Source organism: Trypanosoma theileri, assembly GCF_002087225.1.
Source record: "Trypanosoma theileri isolate Edinburgh chromosome Unknown TM35_Tth_38_V1, whole genome shotgun sequence".
Classification (NCBI taxonomy): domain Eukaryota; phylum Euglenozoa; class Kinetoplastea; order Trypanosomatida; family Trypanosomatidae; genus Trypanosoma; species Trypanosoma theileri.
Window position 1 is genome coordinate 110,693 of NW_021639880.1, and position 11,529 is coordinate 122,221.

At 36.5% G+C, this 11,529-nt stretch overlaps 4 protein-coding genes across 4 annotated transcripts; all 4 read left to right on the forward strand.

Annotated features, from left to right (window-relative positions):
- Positions 1–2: 2 nt before the first annotated feature.
- Positions 3–1,832, forward strand: TM35_000381350 (uncharacterized protein; the record flags this gene model as incomplete). Its single annotated transcript, XM_029029549.1, has 1 exon — positions 3–1,832. A coding segment is annotated over one exon (1,830 nt), but the record flags the coding sequence as incomplete, so codon positions are not given.
- Positions 1,833–2,399: 567 nt separating this feature from the next.
- Positions 2,400–3,536, forward strand: TM35_000381360 (uncharacterized protein; the record flags this gene model as incomplete). Its single annotated transcript, XM_029029550.1, has 1 exon — positions 2,400–3,536. The coding sequence occupies one exon, from the start codon at positions 2,400–2,402 to the stop codon at positions 3,534–3,536; it is 1,137 nt and encodes a 378-aa protein (XP_028879127.1).
- Positions 3,537–4,756: 1,220 nt separating this feature from the next.
- TM35_000381370 (uncharacterized protein) lies at positions 4,757–7,285 on the forward strand (the record flags this gene model as incomplete). The annotated part of the gene is made up of 1 exon (XM_029029551.1): positions 4,757–7,285. One exon carries the CDS (start codon positions 4,757–4,759, stop codon positions 7,283–7,285), a length of 2,529 nt encoding a protein of 842 aa, XP_028879128.1.
- A 951-nt stretch (positions 7,286–8,236) lies between these two features.
- Positions 8,237–11,527, forward strand: TM35_000381380 (putative kinesin; the record flags this gene model as incomplete). The annotated part of the gene is made up of 1 exon (XM_029029552.1): positions 8,237–11,527. A coding segment is annotated over one exon (3,291 nt), but the record flags the coding sequence as incomplete, so codon positions are not given.
- Between the last annotated feature and the right edge of the window lie 2 nt (positions 11,528–11,529).

Here is an 11,529-nt window from a genome sequence, read left to right on the forward strand (position 1 = left end):
ATAATAATAATAATAATAATAATAATAATGATAAAATAACAATAATGAAAGAAAAGCCCATTTCATCCATCTCAACATCACCAAGATCTCCCGTATCTTCTGTTGTATCTACCCTACCGAATGATAACAACAATGATAATAATAATAATAATAATAATAATAATAATAACGAGGAGGAGAAGAAGAATGGCCATCATCATCATCATATTAACAAGATCCATCATTCCACATCTATACAAGAAAAAGAAAAAGAAAGAGAAAAAGAAGAAGAGTCCAACGCGATGGCTATCACCGCCTCTCAACTCACCGCAGCTCTCACCGTAGTGGCTGCAGATGCCGCCTCTCGTGTGTGTGATGTGATGCGGAGACTCTGGTCCACTTTCTTTACACACATGCAAATAAAAATAAAAGATCTTTTCATTCGAATGGATGCGGCATTTGAGGGATTTGAGGCCAATCCGTGTGCATCGACATTAGCGGATTTTCTCACTATTCAACAAACACTGCGGCCCATGTTGGGGGAGTGGTTTACACATTTATCCGCTCATCCTTCCTATACAAGTGACTCTCCAGAAAGAAGAAGAAGTAATAGTAATAGTAATAATAATAATAATAATAATAATAATAGTAATAGTGGTGTTTGGTTACCGCCTGGTAATCCATTAGAGGATGAAATGGCATTAGTGCAGCATCTCTCACTTTGTATTGCGGAGGCCACTTCTCCCTTACTGGCCCTCGCCCTCCGCAGAGCCCAAATCATCAATAATAATAATAATAATAATAATAATAATAATAATAATGAGAAAAAGAAAAAAAAGATAATAATGGGTGATCATAGAATATGTAGAGAAGAAGAATATTGTAATGTAGATGGAATAAACACTATAATGACTGTAGACACTCCACAAAGGCAAACAACACCCACAGTCATCACAGAAGTTAAGTATGAATCTAATCATCATCATTCAGTGACTTCTAATGAGGAGGAGGAGGAGGAGAATGTATATAGAGAGAATAGTCATTCGAGTGAGAGTACTAGTAGTGAACCATCCGTCTTGAGTTGTACAGCTATACAAGAAGAAAGAGAAAGAGAAGAAGAAGAAAAAGAAAAAGAGGAAGATTCTATGGAATGTATACAAGAGAGAGTAAGAAGGTTGTATCAACAAAAACAACAACAACAATCACAACAACAGCAGAGATCATCTCTTATTCCTCATATGATAGAAACACAATATAGACGACGATATGCAAATGATAGCTCACAAGTGGAGTCAGCCCTTTACATGGATTTCAATCTCAATAATAATCACTATAATAATAATAATAATAATAATAATAATAATAATAATAATGATAATAATAAGGGGATTTCTACTGTATATAGTAATAGACGAATATCGAGTCGCAGTAATTCCTCATCCCGTACCATACCAGTTCCAGTTTCTTATCATTATCCTCGCAGCTCTACACCTCGGGCCTCTGCTGTGGAAAATAAACAAGTCCGTATATACATATCCCCTAAAGAAAGAGAAAGAGAAGAAAAGGAAGAAAAAGAAGAAAATCCAACTGTGGTATCGGATCCATTCTTACGATTACGACAATTACGTATGCAGGAGGAGAAGTTATCACGATTGCTAATAAACACTGCAACCCAACGGCATGAACATGGAAGTGAGGCGAAATACTATGCAATGAATAAACGAATGGCGAGAATTAAAAGTGAAGTCCTGCGAACAGAGCGGGAGGTGCGGGAACTGCAGAGAATAGAAGAAGAAAGAGAAGCCCTACGGAGGGAACGGGCATTGCGGGAGGCACAACGACAACGAAAATAATAATAAATAGATAAAAAGTTGTTATATATATACAATCAGAGTCCCATTGTTCATATTAGTATAAAAGAAGACTGTTTTTTTTTCGTTGTTGTTACTCTTCTTCTTATCATGGTATATATATATATGGATAGTATAGGAGGAGTGAATAGAGTTTGTTTCTTCCCATGATCTGTCATTTTGTACTTATCTTCAGTAATAAGAAGAAGTTATATCGAGTACTACAGTCTTTGTTTTTTTTTTTCTTGTTTGATTTGATTTGATTTCTGTTTTTTTTTCTCTCTGTTTGCTACGGGTATTCCTGAGTGTTCACTATATTATTATTATTATTATTATTATTATTATTATTATTTTCTTTGCCTTCGTTTAATCCTTTACTATATGAGACTATCATATATACATACTCTCTATCTCTATCTCTCTCTATCTCTCTCTATCTATTTATCTATATATCTATATATTTATTTATTTATTTGAGATCTTCGCAGGTCATCAAGAAACAACAACAACAACAACTAGAAAAAGAAAAATACTCTCCTACACAAAGTCAAACCTATCTCAACTAAGAAAATGAATAATACTAATAACAATAATAATAATAACAATAACAGCAGCAGCAGTGCTTCTCTCGCGGAGGGTATTCCCGCTGCGTGGGTATCTACATTACGGCCATTCTTACAACGTGCGGATGAGTTTGACTCTCGTGTTCCCGTCGTGGCGTATTTCCTCCGCACACACGCCGCCTTTCTCGCCATGCAATTACACAAACAACAGAAATCAACAGCAGCTGCTGGAAGTAATAGTAATAGTAATTCCAACAGTGATCTTCATATTAATAATAATAATAATAATACAGCGGGGTGTAAACAATATCTACTTCGTCTCTTAAATGCATTGGAGCAACAAAAACAACAACTCGCCGAGGCTCTCACTGGAGTGGATGGCCGTACGATATTAACACGATATGCATTAATGTTATTTGCACAAGCCGATGATGCGGAACGATCCGGTGCGGGGGCTTCGCTGCGATTAATTCAACTTTTCTTTACGGCTTCTATTCTCTTTGATGCCACTGCACAGTTTACACCGGATGGATGTGTAGATAGTGTGGCTGCAGAGAAACGGAATTACGCCCGATATATCGCTATTCGTATGAAGAAAGCCTTAGATACAGGTACACCGTATGTAAGTCCAAATAAGAATGAACATACATTTGAAGAAGAAGAGGGAGAAGAAGGAGGTAATTTACATAATGAAGAAGATCCTTCTCCTCCTCCTCCTCCTCCTCCTTATCACTATAATAATAATAATAATAATAATAATAATAATAAAGAAGCGGGTGGATATAAAACTCAACCCTTTCAACATCATCAATATCAATCATCTCCAGTAGTATCTCCTCCTCCTCCACCAGTAGTAACAACAACAACACCTCCACCGCCTAGTTACTCTTCACTTCCTCCATCCTCTTCTACACATACACCACAGAATAATTGGAAAGCGAATACTAATACCACTGTTAATAGTAATAGTAATAGTAATAAAAGTGGTATTGGTAGTGGAAGTGCACCTTCCATAGAGGCGATGATTACAGCACAGAAGTATTGCAAACAGGCGGTGAGTGCATTGCAGTTTTATGATCATGCCAGTGCTCGTCAACAGTTACTCTCCGCATTGGATGCCCTTGATGGGAAGTTGAAGAAATAAATATATATATATATATGGTATCTCTATCTATCTATTTATCTATTTATCTATCTGTGTACATGTAGACCCACTTTGTGAGGAAAAAGGTATGCCTCTTTCTTAGTAAAAGAGGTGGGGTTAGTAGTGGGAGAAAAAGAAAAAGGAAAAGAAAAAAGAATAGAAATTATCTCTAGTGGTCTTATATTTTGCTCCTCTTTCCCTTTTCAGTATAGTATGATGCTAGACAATCATGTAATGCTTTTTTATTTTCATCATTGGATGGGAAAAAAAATAAAAAATAAAAAAAGAATGAGGAGTAGTGGTTGTGTGGATAAAGTATTATTTGGTATTCATCTGTGAATGGATCTAACTATGAAAAGAATACTTCTTTCTTTTTCTTTTTTTCTTTTTCCCTTATATATATATATATATAGTAAGTCAGGAAAATATACAGTACGATCAAATAAAGCAAAAGGAAAAAGAATAAAAAAAAAATAAAATAAATAGAAAAATAAAAAAAAGAACGGTAGATAAAAAAAAAAGAAGGCAATAGCTGCAGGAATAGTTTTACACAATAGAATCATTTTTTTTTTTATTATTTTTAAGTAATACTAACCATTACTGTTATTTTATTATTATTATTATTATTATTATTATTATTATTATTATTATTATTAGGGCGGCAATATTAATGTTTGAGGCTATTTCTTCTACGGTAAACTGGACGATAGCCCTGCTGTTCACACCACTGACAACTCTGTTTGTCTTTTGGTTTATTGATCTCTGGACATATGAGGAACGAAGGAAATGGCTGCGTTCACTCTCCAAGAAGAAGGAGGAGGAGGATTCCTGTAATGGTGGGGACTGAAAGAAATAAAAATAAAAGGAAAAGCAAAAGTATTGGATGATGATGATGATGCATGTATAGTTTTTTTATTTTATTTTTTTCTTTTCTAAATGGGATGATGATGATGGAGGAGGAGTGAAAGGGGGAGTTTTTGTATGTTCTTGTTATTCTTTCTTTTTCAGTTTATATATATATATATATATTACACCTATTTCTGTATATCTCTATCTATGTATGTATGTTTATTTTGTTTTTCCCCAAATTTATTTTCTCTTTCTTTCTTTTTCTCTCTTATTGCCACCCTTTTTTTTAAAAAAAAAAAAAAAATCCACTTCTGCAGTAGTGGTTAAGAGAAAAGAAAGAAGGGAATAACAATATATATATATATAAGGATATGATGATCGTTAACTTTCTCTCTGATGTATTCTGGTGGGTGTTTATCCTCCTCCTTATTCCCGCAGCCACCCTATTATTGGGAAAATGGTTGGATGCCTACTTCCACACACAACGAAAGGCCAAATTATCAGCCGCATCTCAACAAGAGGAAAAAAATGGAAAGGAAGAGAAAAAGAATGGCAATATCCCCATCATCCCTTCTTCTTCTTCTTCTTCTTGTTGCTGTAATACTACTACTACTACTACTACTACTACTACTACTCGTAAAGGGGAAGTAAAGAAGATACTCATTGCGTATGCCACTCAGAGCAACACGGCATGTAAGTTAGCGCATAAACTTTTTTCTACCATGACAGCCGCATTATATGAGGCGGCGAATAGTGTAGATGGAATGGATAGCTGTTGTGCAAATAATAATAATAATAATAATAATAATAATAAAGATAATAATAATAATAATAAGCGTAGTGATTGTTGTAGAGATCGTGTACGGGAAGTGCCTGAGGTGAAAGTATTACAACTCGCTGAGGATGCCCATCAGTGTAGTGTAGAGCATCTTCTTGAGAGTAATGCGTATGGACTTGTGGTTCTTATTGCCAGTACACATACGAATGGAACTGCCCCTGAAGCCTCACAGAGTTTTGCAGAGATGTTATTAGATGCTTATAATGATTTTCGAGTTTCTCGTGATGTCTTTGCAAAGACAAAGTTTGCTGTTTTTGGACTTGGGGATATTGCCTATGGTGAGACTTATTTTAATCGCTTTGCAAAGAATTTATATACATGGTGTAAAGGACTTGGAGCCACCTTTGTGGTTCCCCCGGTGTATGCAAGTGAGGCGAATATGGTGAATCTATTTAATGTTTTCTCTGCAGCGTTAATGAAATGGATGGGCCGTGTGCAGTTTACAGAAGAGGGTGTGGTGGTGATTACAAGGAAGAAACAACAATTACTCCTACAAAGACAGCAGAAGAAACTTAATAAAAATAATAAAAATAATAATAATAAAGGTGAAGAAGAAGAAGAAGAAGAGAATGGGATTCCACGAGTAAACGCTGAACGAGATTCCGAAGATGATGAGGAAGATGAGAATGATGAAGAAAATAATAATAATAATAATGATAGTGCTGAAGAAGATGATGATATGGAAAATCTTGTAATGGATGATATGGATGAAAATAATAATAATAATAATAATAATAATAATAATAATAATAACGATCCTCCTGAACTTCTCTATCCACGTTTACGTGCCAATTTACAAAAACAAGGATATCATCTCATTGGTAGTCACAGTGGTGTGAAGTTATGTAGATGGACCAAAGCCATGCTGCGTGGACGTGGGGGTTGTTATAAACATACATTTTATAATATCGCCTCGCATCAATGTATGGAAATGACTCCAAGTCTCGCTTGTGCAAATAAATGTGTTTTCTGTTGGCGACATCATACAAATCCAGTGGGCCGTTCATTTCGTTGGCGTGTGGATCCACCGCAATTACTCATTAATGAAGCCGTGAATGGACATCAACGGATGTTGCGGCAAATGCGAGGCGTACCAGGCGTAACAGCCGAGAGATTAGAAGAAGCCATGCAAGTTCGACATTGTGCACTTTCATTAGTAGGCGAACCCATTATGTATCCAGCGATTAATGAATTTGTGGATCTTTTACATGAAAAACATATTTCTTCTTTTATGGTCACAAATGCACAGTTTCCTGAACAATTACGAGATTTAAAACCCGTTACCCAATTGTATTTATCTATAGATGCCCCAACACCAGAGGAGTTAAAACGTGTGGATCGTCCATTATTTGAGGATTACTGGGAAAGATGTTTAAATTGTGTGCGGGAACTTCGCCGTAAACCACAACGAACTGTTTTTCGACTTACTTTGGTAAATAAATACAATACAGAAAATGTTGCGGCGTATGCAGATCTGGTACGATTAGGATGGCCAGACTTTATTGAAGTGAAAGGAGTGACTTATTGTGGAACGAGTAGTACTTCTACACTAACAATGAAAGAAAATGTCCCTCGACATGCGGAGGTGGTGGAGTTTTGTGAGGCTTTATGTGCAGCACTGGAGAACTGTACACCGCCAAGAGATAAGACGGTGTGGATGCCAACAGGAAATGAAGAGGTTGTTAGTAGTAGTAATAATAATAATAATAATAATAATAATAATAATAATAGTGATAACGAAGAGAAGGAGGATGATACTACTATTACTACGACTATTACTTCTACTGGTCCATATGCTATTGCCTGTGAACATGAACACAGTTGTTGTGTTCTTATTGCTCTTCGTCGTTTCTGTGTAAATGGGGTTTGGCATACATGGATTGATTACGATAAGTTTATGCAATTAGCCCAGAGTGGACGGAAGGACTTTACTTCAGCAGAGTATGCCGCTCCCACACCCGCATGGGCCGTCTTTCGCTCACATGAAAAAGGATTTGATCCTCAACAGGAACGTGTAAGGCGTAAAGGTGGAAAGCCAGTGATTGTGACTTCTGGTTGTTAAATAAATAAATAAATAAAAATACAATCTCTGTGGATTTTACTACTAAGATGTTGTTTACATTTATATATATGTTGTTTTTACTATACCGTCAATATATTTACCTTTAAAAAACAAAAAATAAAGTGCAACGAGTAAAGACGAGATAAATGAGAGGATATAATAATAGAAAACGTGAAAGAAGAAGAATATATTGATTTGTGATAAAAAGAGCGAACAAAAAAAAAAAGAAAAAAAAAGAGAAAAAGAGTGTAAACCAAAGGAAGACTGAAGGAGTAATAATAATAATAATAATAATAATAATAATAATAATAAAAGGAAAAGGAAAGAGAAAAATAAGAGCAATATATAGTCAATGAACCCAAAGAAATTGATCCAAGACAAAAGAATCAATTATCTATTATATATATATATATATAATAGATTATTACCAAAGTGAGACTCTATATTGGAGAGAAATCTGTACATTCTCCTAATAAGAAAATAAACATGATGATGATGATGTTTCTCTTTTATTGTTATTATTCTTATTTCCTGTAATGCTTTAATTCCAATGTGAAGATTGATATCGAAGGTACTTTTTGCATTTAACGTCTCTTTGCAAGTTTCACTTATCTATTCCTATTTGTTTGTTTGTTTCTATTTCTTTATTTCTTTCTTCCATTTGTAAACGGGATTTTTTTTTTGGTTTTTTTTCTTTTTTTTTCTCCCTTGTTTACTCTACATGTGTGTATATGTATGTGTGTATTTTTTTTTCTCTCCTTCTTGTGTTTATCTCTATGATTCTCTGTTTCTCTCTTTCTTTATTGTATAGATATATACATATATATATATATATACACAAAGAGACATATCTATACAATACAAGCGTACACACCTCTTTAAAAAAAAAAAAACTATACCTTGAAAGAAAAGAAAAAAAAAAGAATTAAAAAGAAAAACTCTCTTTTTGTGATGAATATTAGGATGAAATCCTCCACCAGAAGTAACAGTAACATCACGCCGATGAAATCAACGGGAAATATCAACAACAGCAGCAGTACCATTAAGAAGAAGAAGCTCAGCCAATCACAATCTCAATCTCAACAAAAACCACAAGAACTATTACAAACCCGTCGACCATCAGAATCTCAACAACAACCACCACCACAATTGGATAGTTCAGAAGAATCCTTATTATTTACAGACGTTGTACTCCGTGGAGTTCATCACTGCAGTGTCCGCGGCGATGGAGGTATTCCCATTACTCCCTTAAAACGATTGGCAACCGATCTCCAGCAGGAATTACGAGAAAATGGTTCTCAATCTCCTCGAGTAGAAACGCCTGTGGATATTCCGCATTCCTTATCTTTCACTGCCTCTATTATGGGGCCAGTTCCTAGTATGTTAAGAGAAATGGCAGAAACTCCTCATGTCTCTTTTGCTCCTGTCCCATTGGAGGATAGTAATAATATGGATGCTGTTAATAATGCGGGAAATATCTCTGTTGTGGTGCGTGTACGTCCACGTCGCTCAAATAATAATAATAAACCGCTTTGCTGTAATGTGATTGATCCTCAACAAGGTATTATTGAACACATCACTTCTTCTCGACAGTCCCCACCATTAATAGATTCCGTTCGATTTGCCGCTTCTTCATATTTACCACGAGAATCTTCAAAACGCGCCAACTCTGAGTCTCAATCACCGGAATCTAAAAAGCGAACTTTCACGTTTGATGCTATTTTGGATGAATATGCAAGTCAACGAGATACAATGGCATGTGTAGGGCATAAATTACTTCAATGTATACTGCAGGGATATAATGGCACTATTCTCTGTTATGGACAAAGTGGAAGTGGAAAGACTCACACTATACTTGGACCCGGTGGGGAGAAGAATGATATTTATTTAGATGGTGAACATGTGGGTTTATTACCACGAATGTTGGGAGAACTCTTTCTTTCACTTCGTAAGAAGTATGCCGGTATAGAGGGAGAAGAAGAAGAAGAAGAAGAAAAAAAAAAGGAAGAAGAAGATGATGAAGATTATATGGAAGGAGAAGGAAGGGAAAGTGTGAAAATAAATGATGAGAATTGGCTTTGGCAAGTACATATCAGTGCAGTGGAACTCTATCAAGAAGAACTTCGAGATTTACTCTTTCATACAGCACCTCGGTCGGGAAGTGAATATGGAGGAGGAACGAGTAGTAGTAGTAGTAGTATGATTACCATTAAACCAACCCATCGCTACTCCGCCTCTATTATCTCAGACTCTCGTAATTCCTTTTCACCATTACCCTCCGGTCGACATTCTCTTTCACGCCCATCTCATCGACCAGAACTTCATATTCGAGATGTGGGTACTGGTGTACAAGTGGAAGGACTTTCTTGGCATAAAGTCTGTGATTTTAATGAGGCTATGCGGGCAGTGAACATTGCCGTTCAACAACGTCAAGTGGCATCCACCGCATTAAATGCGAGAAGTAGTCGTTCTCATTTATTATTTTTTGTTCGTGTTCAACAACGCGATCCTACCATGATGGCAAAGAAGGAACAACATGGTGGGGATTATGGTTGGGTGCAATCATTATTAACATTTGTGGATTTAGCAGGATCAGAGCGAGTGGCCGCTACTGGTGCAGAGGGACTTCAATTAAAAGAAGCCCAACGTATTAATTTATCTCTTACATTATTGGGAAATGTTATTCGTAAACTCTCCGCAGCCGCAGCCGCTAATATAAAGAGAGAAGAGTTGGGACATATTCCCTTTCGAGATTCCAAACTCACTCGCCTATTACGGGATAGTGTTGGGGGAAATACAATTACTGTACTCCTCTGCACAATCTTACCAGATGGAAAGAATGCCACGGAAACACTATCTACATTAAATTTTGCAAAAGATGCGAAACTCATTCGAAATCGACCAGTCGTAAATCGTATCACAACAATGGCAGAATTACAGGCAAAGTTATTAGCAGCGGAACGTCGGATTGCCTCTCTTGAACAAGAAAAGGGAATTTCTGAAAGAAAATATCTCGAACAACAACAAAAACAAAAACAACAACAAGAACAATCCCAACAACGACAACCATCCCAATCTCAACATCGACAAGAAGGAGATGAGAGAAGTAGTGGAAATGGACTTTCCGATGCTGATCCTTTAATTTGCCCAATGTGTTCCACGCATATAAGTTCCCCCAAGGGGCCCTTTTTCTCTCAAGATCATGAAATGGATATGAACAGTGATGAAGCCGCCGTTCGATTGGATTTCTATTCTTCTTCTTCTGCTGCTGCTGCTGCTCATCCAGATGTGTTTGTCTCTAAAGATGATGAGATTAAAGCTCTACGGGCCAAACTAATGATGATGACGAATAAATTACATCAGACACAAGCAGAACTCATGCGAGTGCAATCCCGCTTTTTGGAGGAACGTCAAAAGACATCAGATGAAGAAGATGAAAAGGAAGAAGAAAAGGAAAAGGAAAAGAAGGAGAATCCTGAGATACCACCAGCAAGAGAAAAAGAAAAAGAAAAAGAACAACAGGCAAAAGAAGAAAATGAAAAACAAAAACAAAAACAAAGAAAAGAAGAAGAAGAAGAAGAAAAAGAAGAGAAAGATCCTTCTCTTGTGGGAACTGTAGAAGCTTCTTATCTAGTGGATAGTGAGATCTGCAGTGATGATTCCCCATCTTTAATGGGTGGTTGGCGTCATGTTCGCATCCCACCCACACAAACCCCCACTTTACGTAAAGGCCTCACTTGTGTGTTGTTTGCATTAGTGCCGTGGGCGGAGCGATTTGTGCCGTCGGCGTGGCTGCGAAATACCGCCGCAGCCGCAATGGTGGAATCTTTAAATGCCGTTACTTCCCTACCACTATCATCATCATCATCAGCAGCAGCAGCATCACAATTAAAAAAGAAAAGAAAACAAGAAAGGGAAAAGGAAAGATCCACACAGAGGCATATCTTCTCTTCAACGAATCATTCACCATTAACAGCAGATGCGAGTATACGTAGTGATGGTCCTCATTCTTCTTCATCATCTTCTTCTTCCTGCAGTTGTTGCAGTTGTGATTGTGAGAGTAATAGTAATAATAATAATAATAATAGCAGCAGTATGAGTACGACTGTTAGTAGTAGTAGTAATGATGAGAATAATAATAATAATAATCATCATCATAATAATAATAACAGTCGTGTGAGTAAAGATCTTCCCTCTGTGTTGGGTGGCAGTATGGACTCTACGTGGACTCCCAGTAGTAATAA